The sequence below is a fragment of the Heterodontus francisci genome, chromosome 33, assembly GCF_036365525.1.
Source record: "Heterodontus francisci isolate sHetFra1 chromosome 33, sHetFra1.hap1, whole genome shotgun sequence".
NCBI lineage: Eukaryota > Metazoa > Chordata > Chondrichthyes > Heterodontiformes > Heterodontidae > Heterodontus > Heterodontus francisci.
The window spans coordinates 29,958,597-29,982,165 of NC_090403.1; the positions used below are offsets into that span (position 1 = coordinate 29,958,597).

The 23,569-nt window shown below is 42.8% G+C and overlaps 1 protein-coding gene and 1 non-coding gene across 6 annotated transcripts in view; one reads left to right on the plus strand and one right to left on the minus strand.

Annotated features, from left to right (window-relative positions):
- The window catches only part of adam11 (ADAM metallopeptidase domain 11), a 214,786-nt gene that overhangs the window by 166,698 nt on the left and 24,519 nt on the right, over window positions 1-23,569 (plus strand). For 2 of the 5 annotated variants that reach the window (XM_068013255.1, XM_068013256.1), the window contains 4 exons: window positions 1,138-1,237; window positions 4,064-4,183; window positions 5,847-6,015; window positions 9,712-10,206. In XM_068013255.1, coding sequence (XP_067869356.1) covers window positions 1,138-1,237; window positions 4,064-4,183; window positions 5,847-6,015; window positions 9,712-9,858 — 536 coding nt within the window. In that variant the 3' untranslated portion in view covers window positions 9,859-10,206. Of the gene's footprint in view, window positions 1-1,137; window positions 1,238-4,063; window positions 4,184-5,846; window positions 6,016-9,711; window positions 10,207-14,214; window positions 14,657-23,569 lie in introns of those variants that run through there. The other 3 variants (XM_068013258.1, XR_010969060.1, XM_068013257.1) reach the window with 3 other exon arrangements.
- Window positions 11,237-11,318, minus strand: trnas-uga (transfer RNA serine (anticodon UGA)). Its single transcript has one exon. It is a non-coding gene; the product is annotated as a tRNA-Ser (tRNA).

The window sequence follows — 23,569 nt, forward strand, 5'->3', positions numbered from 1 at the left end:
CCCATTCCTGCCTCACTGGGGCCTGTCAGTCTGGCTCAGCAACCCCACCTCACTTACCTTGGATCTAGGCTCCAACACTGAAACTGGGTCCAAGGAATCTTGTAGTACTGGCAGCACCCACCGCTCCCGATAGCGCTGCCGATACTAGTGAGCTGCCAGCCCCGTGATTGGCTGGCAGCCCTTGGAGGCTAGTTTCCCATCTTTAAAGAGCTGGGGTTCCTGGTACTGGGCACTTAAATGCCTGAGCGCCGTTAGATCACGCTGGGGGTGCTCCAAAAGGCCAATGCGGGGTTCCCCCTGCCTTTTCGGCCCAGCGCTGGGTGCCCGCTAGCGCAACAAAATCCAACCCGTGCGCATTTCTTCCCCCAGTACTCACCCATTCCCAATGGAACAGCAAACTATTGACCCACAGGAGATCTACTAGCATATATATTTCGTAAAATTACATTTACAGCATGTTATATCCGTCACACTTGACTTGTCATGCTTTAGCCATAACACCTGTCTTTATACAAATTTCTGTGTCACACTTAGATCTGATTGGTTCAATTTTCATATTCATAAAACATGAACAAATCGTAACCCGATAGGTAGGAAATGTACCAATTGTAAGCAGAAAAAAATGAGTTTATAAACTTGTAATCAAAAGCTACTAAGAACATATAGAAGCAACCAATCAACAATGACCAGTCAGGTAAAGCTATCAGTAAAATAAATTAATGAACCGCCAATTAATTTGCTGCAAATATGTTTTGAAAGTTCTACTTATATATTTTCACGTGTATATATATATATATATATATATGGAATCTTGATTTACATCATTGTTGCTGGGAGATGTCTTGCATTACAAACTAATTTCTGAACTCTTCCATTCGGGATGCACATTCCTTGTCCCTGCTGCAATATAACCCCATGAGCAACACCGCAGGAGATGCACTGGTATTTTGTTAAAAAGTGAAGTTCATCTGCATGAATCCTTCTTACTTTCCCAGTCCCTGACTGGTGATTAAAATGTTTCTACTGATTGGCCTAATAGTGTTTTATATAAGAGTATAAGCACAGTAGAGCTAAGGAAATACTTTGAAATCACAAATCGAAAACTCTCTGAAAACAGAACGATTGCTTTTGTTTAAGGTTCTGCAGATCGATTCTGTTATGAAAAGCTGAACACTGAAGGGACTGAAAAGGGAAACTGTGGCAAAGATGGCCAAAACTGGCTTCAGTGCAACAAGCAGTAAGTAGTTATCATTAGTGAATCTCAATGACATGCAGCAGCCGTTTATAAGTTTCTTTTGCTTCAGTTTGCGTTTTTCCTTTTTCTTTTACAAATTTGTGTTTGTGCATCCAGGACTAGAGAAGGCCAACAGATCCAAACAATCTCACCCACACCTCCAATCCTTGGCTGATTGCACCCTAATATAATAACCATAGTTCCCCTCCAGCTCCTGGGAGAGGCAATAAAAAGAGACCTGTAGCCAACTAAAAATCCTCTACCAAAATAATTTTTTTTTTCCAAAATATACTTTATTCATAAAAATCTGTAAAAATTACATTGCCAAACAGTTTCAAAACAGCACCAAAAAATACAAACATTGCAAGGGAAGATCAGTTTCCTTCAATACTATCATGAGTTTCTTCACAACCCTTCCATTTCACTATTGTCATGCCAATTACAGTTTTACATTTACAGCATATGAAAATATTAACGATACAGTTCGAGGGGTTTCCCATGGATCCAGCCCCTCAGTTCAGCTTGGTGGGGGGACCTTACACTGTGGTCTTTCCCCATTGAGCCTTTGCTGCGGCTGCCCCAAGCTTTAGTGCGTCCCTCAGCACGTAGTCCTGGACCTTGGAATGTGCCAGTCTGCAACATTCGGTGGTGGACAACTCTTTGCGCTGGAAGACCAGCAAGTTTCGGGCAGACCAAAGGGCGTCTTTCACCGAATTGATAGTCCTCCAGCAGCAGTTGATGTTTGTCTCGGTGTGCGTCCCTGGGAACAGCCCGTAGAGCACAGACTCCTGTGTTACAGAGCTGCTTGGGATGAACCTTGACAAAAACCACTGCATCTCTTTCCACACCTGCTTTGCAAAGACACATTCCAGGAGGAGGTGGGCGACCGTCTCTTCCCCACCACAGCCACCGCGGGGGCATTGTGCGGAGGGGGCGAGCCAAAATAATTAGCACCAGCCCCTCCGAGATGATCAACCAAGCCTCAGGTGGTCACAAAACCATTAATTCTCAACCAGATTGATTGGATCTCACCTTCTGTTTGCTGTGACCACCTCTTTTTCCAGAGGGTCAACTATTGTCTTCATGAGGGACTGTAAGAAATTGGTCTTCACTCCCCCCTCTTGCTCCACAGGTCAGTCGCCCTCTGGAAAAAGTAAAACTTATGATATCTGACCTTACTCCCTGTGTCCTCAGCTTATATAGGTGCTCCTTAGTTTCATGTAATTCCTTTACCACTGAGGCAGGCTTTCCTCTCGTTTTACATATTAATTTAAATATCACTGGCATTGAATCCTATGTGCTGCATCCCAAGTGCAATAGGAGAATATCTGGCTCACTATACCTGTTATCCTTAATATCTTAAATATCTGGGTCAGATTGCATCCAAATCTGATTCTGAGGGTTCCAAATACTAGTAGTGTATAGGAGCTCTGTGTAACAGAGCTGTGTAACAACCCCGACAAACAATTTTAACTGCAGCACCTGTGGAAGAGCCTGTCACTCTAGAATTGGCCTTTATAGCCACTCCAGGCGCTGCTTCACAAACCACTGACCACCTCCAGGCGCGTATCCATTGTCTCTCAAGATAAGGAGGCCAAAGAAGAAGAAGATAGGAGCTCACCAAAGTGTTTCCTTTGTCAATCTCCCCATCGCTCCTGAAGACACAGTCTTGGTTGAGTTGCAGTATCTGGCACAACGATTCATTCATAATGTACGAGTACATAATTAGTCTCAGTCATGCTGCAAAAATAAGTGTGTTAACAAGACATATTGTTACTAATGCCCAAATCAGCCAGTAAGTCAGGCGAAGAAGAGATACTCCATGAGTTGCAAATTGCGAGAACTTGCTGGTCGATTTACACCATTCTGGCATTTGCTTTGCCTGAACCTCTCCATTATCTTTAAGAAATTGCTGGATTTACACCTTAAACTCACTGCTGAATGTTAGAGCACTTAACAGCACAAGAAGTCTTTTAATGACATGATAATTGTTAATCTGATGCTAATCAACACTTCTAGCCCAGAAAGGAAATAATTTAAACTGTTGAATCTTGTTCCTGTATGGGTAGAATTGTTGTTGGAGATTTAAAAATGCCAAATTTTAAATTTTTGTATTTTTTTCCAATTTTCCTTTCTGCAACTTTTTTCTCACTCTTAATCCAATCTTTTTTTCACTTTCTCGTCATTGCTTTTTCTGTACCTGATTTGGCTATAATTCACCCTCCTTTTTAATTGTTCCCCTGTTTCTTTCTCCATTCTTAAATGCCATTGGTTAAGGAAGTACACTGTTGGTCTTGTTGTTCACTAAGTTTGCAGACATCCCATTGCCCTTGCCATGTCATTATCAGCTCACACTTCCGGGGCAAAATAATGTTGAGCTGAAGGTTGCAGGAAAAAAATCTAATTTACAGCGCACACCGCAAGATGCCCCATTCCCGCAAGATTTTGGCCAGTGAATGTCAGGAGGCTGCCAACCTCAACATCTTTCCAGCAGGGGTTTCATGTCCATTTATCGAGGCCACTTCTGCCGCTTTCTTGTCCGAAATGACAGCATTTGTCATGTGCTGTTAGCTAGGTCCTGTGTGAATTGAGAGCTGCACTCGAGCTTTATTTTTCTTTTAAATTTCAAAAATAATTTTTTACCATTTGGCTGACATCAGGATATTTTCCACTGTCAAATGACTGTATAATGAGCTCTGCCTTTCTACAATGATTTAGCATGATATAACATGCATGTGCATGATTAGTCACTGGCTGAAAGCATCGCCTTGACTGTAAATTGGGATTCCTTTCAGATGTTAGTAACTGAATTCTCCCTGTTTTATGTAGGGATGTTCTTTGTGGTTATCTTTTTTGTTCCAATATCACTCAGCCTCCAAGACATGGAGACCTCAATGGAGACATTACCAGCATGGTATTATACCATCAGAACAAATACATGGATTGCAGGTAACAATCCAACTCCACTGACTTTAGTAACAAGTACAGTGATCCAACGATAATGCTAAATATGAAACTGAATGATTTTAAGACACAGTAACTGAGCAAGGTTCATGATATTTGATCTTTCATGACAAAATATAAAATGTAGTTGAACTTCCAGAAGCTCATCTCAGAGAACGTTAAAGGATCATTATTACAGGTGTGCCATAATTAACTAGATTTACCGCCTATGATATTATTAGAACCTATGGACTCATACTGAGCACTGTGGCACATAGAAAGCTTGCATAGACTTATCATGCTATTTGCAATTGTTTTAAGTAAAAACTTCTCCAAGGAGAAAAAATATAGCCTAAAGAGTTTTAAAATCAGATTATCTGTATTACTGTTATTAAGATCAGAGACAACACTTAATAGGGAAATAACAAACTAGTCAACTGATAGTTCATTCAAACTAATTTAAAACTAAACCCAATTTTCTGGTTAAAAGTTTGCTTTGTTGTAAACAGAGGCTTTTTCAGCTATAATTGGACCAAGATTAATTTGTGTTTCCTCAAATTAGTGTGCCAGTTTGAACCTTGCTTTTGGATTCATGGAACATCAACTTAATGTTGCTTAATCTTAGGTGTAACTCTTGCAATGGCTTATCTGATTGGGACAGAGAGAAGCTGTACCATACATTGGGAAGCTCTTGGCTTTGATGTCTTGCCTATGCTCAGTTAACTGCTCCCAATCAGGGCAACAGTTGGGGTGCTCCAATTTATCTCATTTGCCCTGGGTTCGAGAGGGAAATAGTTTTTTTTATTCATTCTTGGGATGTGAACACTGCTGGCCAGGCCAGCATTTATTGCCCATCCATAATTGCCCTTGAGAAGGTGGTGGTGAGCCGCCGCCTTGAACCGTTGCATTCCATGTATTTTATGTTCCATGATTTTGACCCCGTGACAGTGAAGGAACGGTGATAGTGTTCCAAGTCAGGATGGTGTGTGACTTGGAGGGGAACTTTCAGGTGCTGGTGTTTGCATGTGTCTGTTGCCCCTTTGTTTCTAGGTGATAGAGGTTGCAAGTTTGGAAAGTGCTGTCGAAGGAGCCTTGGCCAGTGCTGAGGTGCATCTTGCAGATCGTATGCACTGCGCCAGTGGTGGAGGAAGTGACTGTTTAAGGTGGTAGATGGGGTGCAGATCAAGCTGGCTGCTTTATGGTGTCAGGTTTCTTGAGTGTTGTTGCATCTGCACTCATCCAGACAAGTGGAGCATATTCCATCACACTGCTGACTTGTGCCTTGTAGATGGTGAACAGGCTTTGAAGAGTCAGGAGATGTCCAGGTTCCCACTTCTGATCACTTTCCAGCAGTCCCTGCCTGAAATGCAGATGTGTGGACATTGTGGACTGCAGCAGGCTCAGCTGGATGCTCTATTTGTTTGAATAACCTGCTGAAACACAGTACCGAGAATCAAACATAAAAGTTGGACATTTGGTGAGGAGGGTATCTTGAATCCATAGCATCAGACCCCAGGCCTTCAGGAGAGGAGGGGAAAATGTGGCAGGGATTTATTTTTTAAAAGTCTACACTTTATGTACTGCAATCAAAAAGGGGATAAAATGGCATTGTGTGGAGTTGATTAAATTGAGCATTGACAGGGTTAAAGTGCAGTTGCAATGTTCTCAGGGGAGGCCATGTTGTGCTGGATGATGGTACCAGTCTCGGTTATGTAGAAGACGGCACCTCCTGTGGACCGAACATGATGTGTCTTGATCACAAATGCCTATCAATACAAGCCTTCAACCTGAGCTCTTGCCCACAGAGCGCAAGTGGAGAAGTCTGCTTTAACCATGGGGTGAGTTCATTGGAATCTCAAGCAATGTAGAATGTGTATGTTCTGCCAAAATGTTGCATGTTTGTAGAATATGAAAACCTCTACAAGTCATATGTAAACTAAATCTGGAGACATACTTAATTTGGCCAAAATCCTCAATATAAATTGTGACAGCGGACCTGCCTTCAAAGGAGAAAATCTTAGACTGTTTGTTCATGTTACACGAATGTACAAAACTGACAGGCAGGAAAAGACCAGCTGGACCATTAAGCTGCTCCAAACCATGATGGCTGCAGCATTATGACTAAACATTTCCTCTCTCCCTCTCTCCTACCTCTTTCCTTCCCTGCAGCTATGTGATCTCCTGGGAGAAACACCAGTAGCTTTTCATGATCTCCTGATCTATAAATCTTAATTCGGAAATACATGAGACAATGCATTGTCCTGAAGTGATAATAGTCTGTAATTTTTGAAAAACTGTGCTTTTTTGTCCAAGAGACTGGAACAGAGACACTCAACAATTCTCTTTCTGAAGGGTAAATTCACACCTACCCTTCATTCCATAAAATCCAGCTTTGTCCTCCTACCTCCAGCCTTAGGCAGAGGTCCAAAACGTGGGCCAAAAAATCTGCATGCTGCCATTCCACGATACCAGAAACCCTGACTTTTTCTCTGAACCTATTACCAAGTGGTGGTGGACGGAAAACGATATAAAATTTCATATGCTTTTAAAAATCGCCCTCATCTTCTGAGCTGCAGCCACTTCCCTAGCCTGCACCATCCCTTCCCATAGTGGGGCCTACTTGCACTTTTCTCACAATCAGTACTCAGACATAGACTGGATCCTATTACAGTCCAAGGATGTGGGAACTCTCAGTCTGGGTAATCACTGAACATCTATATCAATGACTGCATAAGGGCTAGATAGAGGTTTTGCTCCTTACAGTGCTAGCTGGAACTTGGAATACTGTGCCTTAATCTATTTCCAGGCCGTTGTGTTGAAGTGAGGGTAGAGTAGCAGATCCTGGGGGCCTCAGGCTTCCCTGAATCGCTGGTACGACTGCTCATCCTCCACATCCAATATGCCCATAAGAACAGGAACAGGCCATTCAGCCCCTCGATCCGACTCTGCTTTTCAGTCATATCATGCTGACTCCATTTACCCACCTTTGTTCTTTTGATACCCTTATCTAAAAAGAATCTATCAATCTCAGTCCTAAAATTATTAATGCACCCAGCATACTTTTGGGGGAAACAGTTTCAAATTTCCACCAACCTCTGTGGGGAGGAAAGTGCTCCCTGATTTCACTGCTGAAAGGCTTAGTCCTAATTTGAAAATGATCACCTCAAGCACCGAAGCATAACTTCCTCCCCTTTGTAATCCAGTAAAGTTTTTTTTTAAATACAGAATTCAATCTGGAATGCCTGATTTCTCTATTTGAAGGAATGAAAATAATGAAGCAGTAATGAATGAAAACTGACAACATGAAGAAGCCAACACAAATTTTTCCAGAACATTTCTAGCTCTTCAACCTGTCTGAACAGTAAACTGATTAAGTTTGACCTGTATCCAATTCCCTGCAGGGTAACCTATACTGATCTACTGACCGCACATTTTGGGGGGGAATTTTATGCTCTCCCCTGTGGTGGGTTTGGAGGCGGGAGAGCAAATAATTGGGTGAGAAGGCTGGCGGGGGGAGCTCGGCCACCTTCTCACCTCCACCCCAATTAAGCCCAGAATGGGAAGGCCCGCGGATCACCTTCCTGTCCTGCTGCCATTGAGGCCCTTAAGGGGTCAATTAATGCCCAATTAAGGGCCTCAGCCCAGCTCCACCAGTATTAGCCCAGGGGTAGGCGGGCCTGTCACCACACAAGGAGCATGACAAGCAAACTGTGCATGCTGCTTGCCAGCCGTGGGGGGTGGGGGGAACCTCGTTAAAAGGCACCGTGCCTGATCGCGGGACCTGGCATCAGGAAGGGAGGGCCGGCTGAGACCCCCCTAGCCCTTTGCTGCTGACCCCCTACACCCCCCTCCCCTGAAACTCCTTCCGCCCTGACTCAGCTGGGTCCTTCGCCTCCGGTGGGTCCATTACCGGCAGCAGCCACTGCCTCCACAGTGGCGCTGCTCAGTGAAAGAGCTGGGGACTGTGGCTGACAGCTCTCAGCAGGCGGGACTTCAAACGCTGGGGTCCTTAAATCCCGGGGTAGGCCCACCGCTGTCCACCTCAGTGCCGAATTGCCACGTAATGCAGCAGGCCTTCCCCAGAGGAGCGATGCGGGGAGGAGCTTCAGACGGTGCCCAAGACCCCCATCGCCTACATAAAATCCCGCTATTTAAGTTTTTGCCGACTCCTCTTTGAATTTGTGGGGTAAGGGCAGGAGGGGATCTGAAGCACAAATCCACTCAGCTGCTTTGCACAAACTGTTTCTTTACCAGCCCTATAGCTACTTATATGCTGAGAGCTAGGAGGGGGTTACCTCCCACACACCTGCGACCTCTAAGTATGGCTCTCTTTTGTATAGTATTCCCAGTGACTGCAGGGCAGTGTACAGGTGGGAAGGAGATAGCTAACTTGTATTCCTCCAAACAACCATGGTCGAGTATCTAGAAAACCCAGCACAAGTGGGACTTGCTGACCCACCAATATCACTGTGTGGACTGACCTACTAAAGTCAGTACTTAGAATGTGTTCTGCTTTGTGTTGGACCCCTACTGGATTCTCTGTTATATTAATACCACCTATTTTATAGTGGGCATCATGGTGCTTGAAAACAAGCTTGAACAAATTTTCACAATCATCTTTAAATGGTGCTTAACAAGCCGTTAGACCTCAATTTTAATTTGGGGCGGGATCGGGTCAGGATCAGTCCATCCAGGCAGTCGGGATGAATGCCAAACTCACATGTCGTTTCCATATCCAGACTCTGACCGGAAGCTGGCAGGAATCGTTGCCTGACCACCAGGCAGTATTGGTAATACAGGGGGAAGAAGGCTGTCCTCTTCTGGTCCTTGATTCAGTTCCCGGCAAGTTTGCCTGGAGGGGAAGCCACCACAGCTCCCCTGCTCAGACCTCCACTTAATAGATCAGGGCCTGCGTACTTGAAAAGGACCCCTCTGCTGATATAAAATTGTAGTCGGTCAAATAGGTGCTCCATTTTAGCTGCCCCCTCCCTGCCTGGATTCTGAAATGGTGGAGAGTGGGGTGAGGCCTAAATAAGCCAAAAAAGGTCGAGGTTTTAACACTCATTAATCCAAATTGCTCTGCAAAATAATTTTTAAAAAGCAGGCAAAATTGTTAACACATCCAATTGCTGCACATTAACACACCCTCATGCCCGTGTGTTAGCTCTAACATGTCGTGCCATGGCGGTGGTCTGCCCAAGGGCACATTCTCTGCTCTTTTTCTCCACGCAGGAGAGATGAGCATGACTAAGGAAGAGGGTATATGAGGTGGTTTCTGGCTGTTCTGTTTTTACTGCAAGTTTAGGTTGAATAAAAGACAAATTGTATTTGTACTCTTTACTCTTAACATCATAGTCACCTACATTCAATATGTTGATAAAAACCGGCTCTGACTGATTGTAAAGTGATTAAAAATATATATAGATTATATGGAAGGTTGTTAAATAGACTGGAGGCAGGATTAGCTGGTTGCTATTTTCAGATGCGATTTGATGGAGCGGTCATTTTGCTTTATGTTTGTATTCTACTATCAGGTGTGCAGTAATGAGGCGAAATGTATATGTGTCCGTGACTGGACAGGGAAGGACTGCAGCGTCTTTGACCCATACCCGGAACCCACTCCACCAGGGAATACAGATGGACAGTACAAGGGTTTGTCTGCAACCCCTATACAGTTCTAAGAGCTTATATATATCCATCAGTTGATTAAAGTAGGCTGTGAAAGAAGCAGAGTGTAATTGTAGATGTGCAAAGCATAAACACCTTCTCTTCATATTCTAAAGCCTTTTCAATAAGTTGTTGCAGTTGCTGAATGAATGGCTGCCATCACGATGGGATCTTTTAGCTTGTATCAAAATGCCACTTATCTAGTGCGGGAACGTTAATGTACTCCTTCAAAACAATTTTGTGCAATAGTGAACTGTAACTAGAAACACAATTATCTTGGACAAAAAAAAGGTGTGATTCATTTTTAGGTCAACACAGGTTTGGAAACTTGAAACCAACTAGCCCTGTCCTCAGCAAAGTGGTTTGTTCATGCTCTTGAAGAAATACAGTGATATTGATTTGTTATCTTGGTTTTGGCAGAGAAATGAAACTTCCAGAAGTAAATTTTTACACAATTGGCTAGAAAAGTGCTTCTTACATAAACAATTAATGGAGTCAAATTGGGAGAGGGAGACTTGGAAAGGAGTGTGGGCATGATGGTAGACCGATCACTTTCAATGCCTGTGGAAAAGCAATTACAAAAGCCAATAGAATGCTGGGATATATAACCAGAAGACTAGAGTAGAAGTGAGTAACCTTCCGAGTCCGTCCTGCTAACAGGGAGCCTTGCTCGATGGCACCACGTCTCGGAATATCTTGGGCAGTGGTTGCCTGAGCCTCCAATTAGCTGCTGCCAGAACGAGTTCCATGCTGGGAGTGTGAAATCAATGTCTCCAGAGGTCAGGCACTGGTCAGAATACACTTGAACTATTGTATTCAGTTCTGGTCTCTATACCAGAAAATAACATACACACATTGGACAAGTTACAGAGAAGAGGTTCAATTTGGATCCCAAGTGTAAAATAGCTGAGCTATGAGGAAAGATTAAAGAAATAGAGTCATAGAGAGATACAGCACTGAAACAGGCCCTTCAGCCCACTGAGTCCATGCCAACCATCAACCACCCATTTATATTAATCCTACATTCCCTACCACATCCCCACAATTCCCCTACCACCTATCGACACTAGGGGCAATTTACAATGGCCAATTTACCTATCAACCTGCAAGTCTTTGGCTGTGGGAGGAAACCAGAGCACCTGGCGGAAACCTATGCAGTCACAGGGAGAACTTGCAAACTCCGCACAGGCAGTACCCAGAACCGAACCCGGGTCGCTGGAGCTGTGAGGCTGCAGTGCTAACCACTGCGCTGCCCTGTAAATGCAAATATTTCCAATTAGCGAAATGAGCTTTGCATCAATCAACTCAGCAGACTGCAGCACTTGGATGTTTAATTAGTGAACAAGTCAGTGATCTCCCCAGAGAACCAACTCACAGAAACTGACACAAACTCACTATGAGCAGGGTTTGAATCTGCACGGGGAAACCCCATTGGTTTTCAAATCCAGCGCCTTAACCACTCGGCCATCACAGCTGCAAAACTTGAGTCTAGCAGTCTAGGAAGGTGTTGTTCAAGGGGAACCTCACCTGAGGGGTTTTAAATATTAAATGATATAGCTCAGGTAAGCCTTAAAACTATTCCAGGAATGTAGGACCAGAGAATGTAAATTTATATTTGTGAAAGCAAATATACTAGAGATAGTAGGATGAATACCTTTACTGAAATGTTTGTAAGAATTTGCCACACAGGATGGTAGAAGCAAAAATATTTAAAATGGGTACCAGAGTTTTAATGGGCAGTTGTTCTCTTCTACTTGACCTTTACACTTTTATACTTTCCACATGCTTCATTTTGATAACTGGCAATGCTCTACATAATAATGTTTTTTTGATATGAAGAATTGTATGTGCTTGTAGATCCCAGTATGTTATACTGTAGACCCTAATATGTTTGCTTTGTTACGACCAGGTGAGAAAGAGGTCTAGGGTTCCCTTTCAGCCTTCACCTGGTCTCGCTGTAACAGGGTTTAATTTTAATCACGCTGTGTTTTGAGCTCCCCCTTTGGTGAATCCTTGTTCACTGCTTTCCAATTATAAGGCAAAGAAACGAGCACAAACAGGCTTTCTTAGGTTTAAAGAAGAAAAGTGAAATTTACATAAGCACATAAGGAATAGGAGCAGGAGTCGGCCATTCAGCCCCTCGAGCCTGCCTTGCCATTCAATATGATCATGGCTGATCTGTCCCAGGCCTCATCTCCTCTTTCGGGCCTGCTCCGCATAACTCTCAACTCCCCGAGATTTCAAAAATCTCTCTACCTCCTCCTTAAATACATTTAGTGATCTAGTCTCCACAACTCTCTGAGGTAAAGAATTCCAGAAATTCATCACCCTCTGAGAGAAGAAATTCCTTCACATCTCAGTTTTAAATGTGTCACCCCTTATTCTGTGACTATGTCCCCTAGTTCGAGATTCCCCCACCAGTGGAAGCATATTCTCAACATCTACCTTGTCAAGCCCCCTTAGAATCTTATATGTTTCAATAAGATCACCTCTCATTCTTCTAAACTCCAATGAGTTTATTAAACTTAAACTCTAATTCGGTTAACGCTTACAGATACACGGTGCGCCCGCGCTAGCAGGCATGCGCGATACAAACATGCAGATAGGGACAGAAAAGAGCAGAAGAAAAAATAAAGTGGAAAAGTTTGAGGCAATCTCTGAGGAAGGTTTTACCTTACAGTGCTTTGAGCTCGCTGTAGAGTCCTTGATTGAAGATATGGTCTTGCTTTTTGTTGGGTCCCAGTATTATTCTTAAATCTTGTTCACTGTCTGAGACTTTTCTGTCTCTTGGAGTTCACATGTCTTCAGTGGGTTTTGGAGTTCTATGAGAAAGAGATGGGAGCAGACAGGCAGTCTTCTTTAGTCCAGGAGCAAAGAGCTTTCTGCCAGTTCAAACACTGTCTCTACAATTTAAGACTCCCTAAGTTGGCCAGCAGGGTAATCACATGACTGATATAACCATTTCTGGCTTTGTGTATTGGGTGGGTCAAGGAATGGTCCTTTGTTCCAAGCAGTGTCTGTTAATATGCAGAAATGTCCTTCCAACGAGGGACTTGGCAACCCCTTGTATGAGGCCTTCTCTTCTTCCCAGCAACAATTGAAATTTAATTCTCCACGTAGCAAAATTAATGTGCCTCATTCTTGGCAGGTGGGGGCCTGCATGACAGTTTTAATTATGATTTAGCATTTAGTGGCTGACAAGATTTCTCCAGTATTTTACAGCACTTCATTCCTTCCACAAGATGAATTCTTAGTTAGTGAGGCACACAGTTTACACATAGAATTATTCCGAGTTTAAAAAAAAAAATTAAAGGCGTAGTAACTGAGAATATGTAAAAAAAAAAGACTTTTCTACAATTTCATATTTTCGTGATACTTTGGGTGTTTAGAGGAGGAGAGGAGATTAGATGAAGCAAAGATGTACCTTAGGGGGGAAATCAGTCAGAAGTCGTTCAGGAAAGTGTGCTTATGTGAATTTCAAGAGAGTGCAGTGATGCTGCTACGCTTGAGTAGCTTGCCGACACTCACTTAAGGTTTAAAGATGAAGAATGGTCACTTGGGATACAGAAACACGACCGGTGCCCAGGGATTTACTCTCAAGCAGCAGGCAGTTCCTTCAAGAGAGGAAGGGAGAAAATAATAAGGTTGAACAAAACGGACCATGTACGGAAACACAGACACTAGTACAGGAATAGGCATTCCAGAGATCTAGGTTCTTTTTGTAAACAGGATAATTGAAGTGTACAAGAGACAGAGTGGGGTATTAAAGGGGTGAAATCATCTTGGAAGGCAGCATGAAACAGGCAATAGCAGATTAGAGAGAGTATAAAGTGAGCGGCTGATTCGCTGTTACTTGTTTTGGGTCACCACCAAGGCAGAGTTCACCCCTGAATTGTAAGGACATGAGACATAACATGTAGGGAGGTTAGGTTATTTATGTCCACTGATGCATCATGCCTTAACCAAGTCTGGGAGCTTTTCCTGAACTTGCCACAAGTTTTTTTTTCTTCCGTCCTTCCACACCCAAGAGTATTAAACAGCTTTAGTATTAAACAGGGAGCGTGGTGCACAAGTCAAGTCGTACTGTCCAACTGATAGGGAGAGCAGTGGTCTTTTCTCACGCTTCTCTTCATATGTTCACAGGTTGTCATTTAGCCACAGTATCATTAGGTTTAAACATTTGTGCTTCTTTCTCCACAGTCTTCCAAAGAAAAATTTGGTGACAAAGTAGGACACGTTATTTAGTGCAAACATCCGGGCTTACAGTAAGCAATACATGCGATATAATAGAGATGTCTCACTGATACGTTTGTGCTTTGATTCTTACATGTGTATTCCCATGGTTTCGTTCCCCCTCCCCTTTGTCACAGGTCCTAGTGGTACCAATATCATAATAGGGTCCATCGCAGGCGCCATCCTGGTGGCTGCCATTGTCCTAGGGGGGACTGGATGGGGATTTAAGTAAGCAACAAGCATGCCTCTTCCTGACTGCTTCTTACTTTACTCCATTCAGAACTTAACACTCAACTGCTTCTGTGCTTAGATTCTGCAGTAGATACAATAGTTTTGAGGTAACCGGGTGAAAAATACTTCAACTGTTTTCTCCCTGCTCAGGCTGAATGGGGTCTCCTGCATATAATGATCAAGGCCGCAGCCCATCAAAAACAAAGTCGACCTCAGTCCAAAAACTGGATAAGATCAACTACATTTTCCAAAATAACAAAAGGATTGCCATCCATTTCAATAAATTACAATTCATATTTACCAATTCTATCATTAATGACAACTCTTATTTCTGTAACCTTATTCTGGAAAGCTGCACTTTGAATTTTCTCAGGGCCCAATATGCAAAACTGTGATCATGGGCAAAAAATGTTGATTTTTAAAATATCTTAAATGATTAAAACCAATTGCAGAACTTGGTTTCTATTGTCAAATAATTTCAAAGTATTGTTACGACCAGGTGAGAAAGAGGTCTAGGGTTCCCTTTCAGCCTTCACCTGGTCTTACCGTAACAGGGTTTAATTTTAAACACACCGTGTTTTTAGCTCCCCCTCGGTGAATCCTTGTTCACCGCTTTCCAATTATAAGACAAAGAAACCAGCGCAAACAGGTTTTCTTAGGTTTAGAGAAGGAAGATTGAAATTTATTAAACTTAAACTCTAATTCGGTTGACTCCTATGGACACGACACGCCCATGCTAGCATGCATACACGATACACACATGCAAATAGAGACAGAAAAGAGCAGAAGAAAAAATAAAGTGAAAAGTTTGAGGCAATATCTGAAGAGTTTTTGTTGCAGTTCTTCGAGCTCACTGTAGCGTCCTTGATTGTAGGTAGTTCTTGCTTTTCGTTGGGGCCCAGTATTCTTCTTAAACCTTGTTCACTGTAAGAGACTTTTCTCTCTTGGGGTTGATGTGTCTTCAGTGGATTCAGAGGCTTGTGAGAAAGAGATGGGAGCAGACAGAAGAGATCTTCTCAGTCCAGGAGCAAACAGTCTTTTTCCTCAAACTCTCTGTGGCTAGTTCAAAAAAATCCTGAAACAGCCAGTTAGTCATGTGACCAGCTAATCCAACCAGTCCTGGCCCCTGTGGATTGCATCACCCCAGCACGCCCTGGAATGCGCTTCCCCACTCCCTCACTGTCCAGTGATTTAACATCCATTGTGGGTTTGCAAATGTCCTCTATCCAAGTCTGGCAGCCCTTGTAACAGGCCGCCTTCTCTTCCCAGCACCAATTTGAAATTTAATGTCCATATGGCGAAATTAATATGCCTCATTCTTGGCAGGTGGGGGTCCAGCATGACAGTATTTTAAAGACTATTTCCAAGAGGTGCTTTCATAATCTCACCCTTACAAGGAAACTGGCCAAGGATCAGTGAGAACATGAGTGAAGTTAATAAATTGGATTGTTTAAAATGAAAGATGATCTTATACCAGATTATTTTATAATGACTTCGCTTTGATATACAAGCCACAGTGTGACAACAGCTCCTCACATTCAATGTCACAGTCAGATGTCACTGACTTTCTGGACATTTGTTGTGAGTTGCTGCTCCGATTTGGCTTACTGAGGCAATGATGGACCCTGGCCTGAATAGGGAAAAAGTTAGATTCAAGACTGTTATAGAAAAAATTAAAATCCATTTGGAATTCTTTGTGTCTACAGCAGAATTTCTAGCTTTTTAAAAAATACAAATTTAGTGCAACTTTATCTGCATGGAATGGAATCGCTACTTTCACATTTATTGAAATGTGGAATGCTTGGAGCATGTCTGAGAATTTATTATGCAATGCATTCCACCTCCCTTATCACTGGCCAAATGTTGATGTGCCTAAGCAAGAATTCTTCTAGAGCTACAGACACTGTAAATGCCATTATTGGGAACACTTCAGTCTTAACAGTGGAACACATGTTTAAAAAGTTATGCCTTGATCAAGTCCACTACACTTCATAGTCACTGAAATGTTCACAATTTGACATCTATGTATTGACCAGCAATGCATTAGAAAACATTCTTTTAAGGGGCATAAACACCCACCAAGCAATTTTGTTGTGGCAGTAGATTTAGTATGAATTACTATAAGTGTGGGCTAAAAACTATGTGGCTTAGAAATCACCATACTAGTCATTCCTTATCCTGGTGACTGCAAGCAAAGTGTGTTATTCAAAGTATATTTTCTGCTATGATTGGGAATTCCAATTCAGGGCTACAGTGCTGGGCACTGCCTTTGTTAAAAGGAGCAAAAGAAGAAATCAAGAATTATAATTAGATCCAGACAAATTTGAGAAGACGTTTTCATTTTGATTAAGGATGGTAAACCATTACAAGTCAGTAGTTGGGCCTCAGCTGGAGTATTGTGTTCAGTTCTGGGCACAGCACTTCAGGAAGGATGTCAAAACCTTGGACTGACAGAGAGGAGGTTTACCAATTATGTGGAGAGATTGGAAAAGCTGGGATTATTCTCCTTGGAGCAGAGAAGGCTTGAATTGAGATGTTCAAAATTCTGAGTGATTTTGATGGAGCAAGTAGGGTGAAATTATTTCCCCTGACAAATGAGTTGGTAACTAGAGGTCATAGATTTAAAATAATTAGCAAAAGAAGTAGAGGGATGGGACAAGTTGTTTCACACAGAGGGTTGTTGCGATCTGGAATCCATAGGCAATTTCAAAGGGCAATTGGTTAGATACTTGAAGAGGACTAATTTATCAGGTTATGGGAGGCAAAGCTGAGGTGTAGGACTAAATTGAACAGCTGTTTCAAAGAGCTGGAATATACACAATGGGCCAAATGGCCTCCTTCTGTGCTGTAAAATTCTTTCGTTCTAAATTTGAATCAAAAAATCTATGTGATGTGAGTCAGAATTCCACGTATGAATCCAAATACCTGGTTCAAATACTCTGTCACTTGAATTCTGCTATACTTTAAAAAAAAAATTATTCATTCACAGGATGTTGCTGACTAGGCCAACATTTATTGCCCATTCCTAATTGCCCTTGTGAAGATGGTGGTGAGCTGCCTTCTTGAACCAGTGTAATCCCTGTGGTGAAGGTATTCCTACAGTGCTGTCAGGTACGGAATTCCAGGATTATGAAGGAATGGCAATATATTTCCAAGTCAGGATGGTGTGTAACTTGGAAGGGAAATTGGAGGTGGTGGTGTTCCTTTGCATCTGCTGCCCTTGTTCTTGGAGGTGGTAGAGGTTGCAGGTTTTAGAGGTGCTGTCCTAGAAGGCTTAACAAGTTGCTATAGTACATCTTGTAGATAGCACACACCTTAGCCATGGAGTACCCGTGGGGGAGGGAGTGAATTTTTATGGTGTTGGATGGAGTGCTGACCAAGTGGCCTGCTTTGTCCTGGGTGGTTTTGAACTTCTTGAGTGTTTTTGGATCTGCACTCATCCAGGCAAGTGGAAAGTATTCTATCACACTCCTGACTTGAGCCTTGTAGGTAGAAAGGCTTTTGGGGAGTCGGCTGAGACTATGGACTAACTAGTGATTTGTATATGTTTAGCATCCTTGATCAAATAGAGAATATCTTACCAAATTTGCAATGCATTTTCATGGATTTAATTATTCTTTTTTGATAAAGATATCCCACGTATGGCAGATTTTCACTTCTAATTGTGTCCAATCATTGGAGGAATAGAAAGAAAACAAAATATTGCCTCACAATTGGTGAACATAAAATGCCATGTTCCAAATTGGGTTCTCCTGACTCAACTGCACACAGACCATTGAGCCAAGGATTTTATCTGTGATCTAAATATTGAAATTACCTCTGCATTAAGCATAACAAAATCAGAAACATAGAGTCATAGGACTGGATTTTCATTCCCTGCTGAGACCGGGGACAGCAGCGAGCGCGATTTGAAGACCGCGTTCTCGGAGGTCGGCACTGGGTCCCGCTGCCTCTGGAACCTGATCCTATTTTTAAACTACAGCCGGCAGCGAGGGAACGGGTCAGGAGCCCACATCCAATTAATTGTCTGTTGGGCTCATTGAAGAGCTCATTAACAGGCTTGTCAGGAGCAGGGAGCTATTTTTAAAAGCTGGGCATGGGGAAAATGCCATGCGGGGAACACGGCAGTGTAGTGAGGACACTAGCATTGTGGAGGGAGATGAGGGCAATGGAATTGGCTGTTTAACTTAAAGCAGACACAGCAAATGCAGCTTAGCTGCCTCAGATGTGTCTCACTGAGGATATTGTTGCAGATGTAGGAGTTAAATGTTGCATTGGAGATTGACATGAGACCGGATAGGGAAGTGAGCCCACTGGCAACACTGTGGCAGCTAGGCTTGGCTGGGGAATGCCTGGTGAGTGTTAAAGGCCCAGCTGACGGAGGTCAGATGGGAAGAGACTACTCTGACATTGGACAAAGCAACCAGGATGAGCTGCAGCATATGTACTTTCCTGGGCAGCAGGAGGACTTGGAGCACAGCGGGGGCTGCAAGGAGAGGAAGGCGCTACCCAAGGCATTGGGTGCAAAGCCCAAAAGTCAGCTACCTGCAAATGATAAAGCACCAGTGTCGTAGGAGGCATGTGCCAATCCAGGCAGATGGTCTCAGTCCTGTGTGCTCTGATCCACAATGACCTGAGGCCTCGCGGCCCCCATGGCAGTCCCGTACCTGCAGCTGTCAAGGTCTCATGTGGTTTGAACTTCTATGCAAGCAGGTCGATCCAGGGATCAGCTGCGGACCTGGGTGGCATCTTGTAGTTGGCATCTTATTCGGCCATCAGGCTGGTCACAAATGCCCTTTGCATGAGAGCAGGTACTACACTGACTTTGACACAGATGGGCCTGTGCAGGCACGGAGGGCATTGGGTTTTGACGCTATCAATGGATTACTTCAGATGCAGGGCATCATTGATTGTATCCATGTGGCCATCAAGGCACCCAGTGACCGACCAGTGAGATTCATCAACAGGAAGGGCTTCCACTCCCTCAACGTCCAAATGGTCTGTGACCACAACAAGAGCTTCCTCCATCTGTGTGCTCGCTTTCCTGGCAGCTACCATGACTTCTTCATCCTCCACCAGTCCAGGCTGCCTCAGATCTTCACTCCATCCCCCAAAGTGCGTGGATGGATTCTAGGAGACAGGGGAAATTCCTTGAAGAAGTGGCTACTAATCCATCTATGGGAGCCCCAGACAGAGGCATTGAGGTGAAACTATCAGTGCCATCTACTCAGGAGGACATCCATTGAGCAGGCCATTGGGTTTGTGAAGATGCAATTCTGGTGCCTGGACTGGTTGGGTGGCACCTTCCAATACCCTCCTGAAAGGGTCTCGGCCATTGTGATGGTCTGCTGCACTCTCCATAACATGGTCCTCCAGAGAGATGGGGACCTTGAGGACAGTGATGCCCTGGAAGGAAACAGCTCATTGGGGCAGGACCAGGAGGTAAGAGAGGAGGAGGAAGAGGGAGCGGAGGGGGATAACGCGGAACAGAAAGGTGCCTCTACTACAAAACGAGGTGGCCTCCTCCTATCAGGCCCAAAAAGAGGACCTCCCTCCTCTCCGTCATGGCCTCCAGCACTAGATCCAGATGGACATCGATGAAGTGAGGGTCTCCAGCTTGCCTGTGACGTCTTGCCTCCCTCTGGTGGAAGGCAGATCTCAGGACAACTAGCAGCCTCAGTGATGGCTGCCGTGGACGTCTACATGAGTCCCACACTTGATCTGATCCACTACCATTTTCAGTCCCACTGGCTCTAAGAGGACAGGAAACCCGTATCCATACCAACTGAAGCTTTCCTACTTGAAAATCGCAATCTGAATCAGCTTCCCAGAGGTGGCAGGTTACAGACCAAAGAAACAGACCAGGCTCTTATTTCCCACCTCTGCTTTGAAAATTCAGACCATAGAGTCATTTCAGCACAGAAGGAGGCCATTCGGCCCATCGAGATTTATAACAGATTTATTTTAAAAATGCCTTTATAATTCACTACACCTGAAGCACTGAGGAAAGGTTCTCTTTTAAATAGGATTGAGTTTTTTTTTGATAATTAGATAGTTAAAATCTATTAGATGTCTGAAATGTTGCAACCATTTCTTGCTCTGTCTACATTCAGTGTGCTTTCTTGAGAATTTATGTTCATGGTCCAGTGAGTGCTCAAACTTTGCATTGTTCTTAGAAGTGCAAAGTTATCTTGAAACTTGGGCACGGGTGGGAGGGTGACAAGGTGGGCATGGGGGAATGATCCCTACACCTGAATGGTGGTTGGAGGGGGGTAGTAGCAACAGCGATCATCGGAAGCAGTGGCCAGTAGCAACCCATGTCCTTCTGGTTCTGACTTCACAATCAGGTGGTTATATTTTAAAACTATACTTTGTTGGTTGCAGCCTAACAAGTGGTCCCTTTACGGACTGACTGTTGGGCCACATGAAAAGCTGGTTTTCCTGAGTGCAGATGGTGCCACCTGCCTTAGGGCAAAACTAATCGTGCATTGGGAGCCTCATATAGGTGTTATGCCCCTTATTTGTATTTGCAAAGGACCTAACAGCTGCTTCAAGCGTAGACACTGCACTCGGCCTTCACCAATATGGTGGCAGTGAACTTCCAGTTGATGATGAGCATGCACTTCCTATCCACCAGGAGGCTTTTGAGGCCATTTAGCAACTGGCAAACCGGTGCCATATGGCTGCATTTCTACGCCACAGGCTCTCTTTTAAAAGTTTTTTTTTCCCCCTTTTCCTCTTTTTTGTTTCCCAAAGCACTTTGTAAATGTAACACAAATCCTAGCAAAACAGATTCAATGTAATCTTTCAATTTCAGTGATTAAGTTTTGTCTTCATTTTCTGCTTTTTGCAAGAAGTTATTTCTCCCAGCTAATTTCAGCATGGGCTAATTGTTGACCTAGGAAGTTAAATGAGCTAATCTTGGAGCAAGTGTTCGCTTCTGCCTAACACCATTTGTTAGGGTTGTTGAAACTCTTAATGGTTTGATTTTATCAAAAATGCTCTTTATTTGTTGGACTTTGGCCCATTTGCTATTAGTGATGGGTAGTGAATATTTAAAGGCAAAAATGGCACATTTACCTATGACCCCTCCATTTCTGAAATAGTCGAAAAGCATTTGTCTATTGGCAAAGCTGTCCTAATCTGTCTCATAGTTTCAACAGTCACTGTACTCAAATTTACTTTAGTTGCCAAATGACTGTTGTGTTTGACATGCAAACTGAACTTTCTTCCTGCAAGGTCTTGCATTTGTCTTTCTCCACATTAATATTCCTCTGATATGCAGGTGCAGTGTTAAATTTACAGATTATTTTTCAAGTACATGAGAGTATTGACTACCATGGAAGTCTGCTCCAGGTACAGGTTCCTTCCCATTCATTCCTGTAGCACTAAAATCCTGTATAACAAATGGTTTTGCTTGTAAACCTGTGTTTCTTTTAGTGCGGTTTATTCCAGTGTCTTACTATGATCTGCACATTTTTTGCTTTCTGTGTCGAGTGTGTAATTGTTGCTAACAGCTGAGAGATGGATTCTTGACCACAGGAGTTCCTACTATTTTTTGGAGGAAATATGTTTTGCTTTGAAAAGGAATCACCTATCAATGAAATATTCTTCAGATCACTAATTGCCCCACATGAAGCCAGACTCGGGGGAGGTGAAACCCTCAGTCTGTTTTATTGTCTGTGATCTGTGGCCATTCTTGACCCGTTTGTGATTTTAATGCATAATTAGCACCTTGCTAGAACTTTATAGCAGCAATTCTTCTTGGGTTATACGGGAAGCATCTTTTCACGCAATCACTTAAGAGTTACGCTTCTTAAAAAACTCAAGTTTGCAAGAGATGTTATAGTGTTTAAAACTGCCACTATCATGAAGCAGTTCAATACTTAGTCTAGGATGAATCCCTGAAGATGGTAATATAAAGAGTGCATGATGTGCTACCATTACACCGTGCATGACACTGCAATGCTTGTTATGTTGGTCTTGATTTGCATATGAACCAAATGTAAACTGCAATGTCAGCCCTATCCTAGAATATACTGGATTCTAGGAATTTGAATGCTTAAGTATGTTATGTATTCCTGTGCTTCTTAGAGTGAAATGTTTTGACTGGGAGTTTATAGCTTATTCAGATTCACATATTGAATGTAACTCTTACCATATTTAACTCCATCATTTCTGTAAAAATGCAGAGATTTAATTCAAAGCCAATTTCTACATTTACTATTAACAGACTAAAAATTTCAGTCAGTTAGCATTCAGATGACTTGTTTTGTTTGTATCCAAATGAGCAAAGGTGCTATTTTCAGAAGGTCATTGTACCTTGGCTGTGTGTTATTTTTTAAATTGAGGCAATAACATCCTTTCTTCTTGAAATATGTGCAGAAAAAATCTTTCTGTAACTATTTGAAGTGTAGCAATGACATTCCAATTGGGGCAAAGCAGAATGAGAAAAATTTTGTTGCATGAAGTTTTGGGTAACATTTTTCTCCTTTGCACACAAGGGGACCCGTTGATGTATTCAGTTATAATTAAATGCCCCTGAAATGAATTTGGAACTCATTGCCCAGTATACCAACCCAAGTGATCAGTACTTAGAGCTGATATGTGATGCTTATTTGAGGGTGTTCACATTTGGTTGTATATGTCAATCAAGTCCTAATTGATTATTGCCTGTTCTGTGGTCATACTATTAATAACTGATGAAAACTAAATGTTTTTCCTTTTCTTCATTGCACCTTGGAAAGGAACATCCGGAGAGGAAGGTATGATATCACAACAGCGAGCAGATTAACCACCTGATTAACATTCACACCAATTCATTCCTATCATGAGCTTTTCATCATTTAGTTCATTTGGGTATCAATGGTCAATATTATCTATTGATGATATATCAGTATATAATTTTACAAACTCTTATTGTTTCGATATATAAATTTTACTATGTGAAGCAACTTCTTGATCTTCAAAGATATTTTTCTTCTAAGTGAATAGAATCGTGTAACAAAACAGTCACTGTAAAACAAAATATCAGCTTAAAAAGAGTTAAAACGGAGATGCCCCTTGAGTTCAGTGGATTAATAGGTAGTATAGTGTGTTGCTGAGACATATAGAGCAGGCTGATCCTTGGTTCGACTGCAAACTTATGTTAAGAAAATTGTCATCAGTCATGCGAAGGTGATATCAATACCGTTAGCCCTGGTTAAGGAGGAAAGCAGCCAGAGTTCCCACTCTTGGGTACTATCCAATGATCCCTGTCAG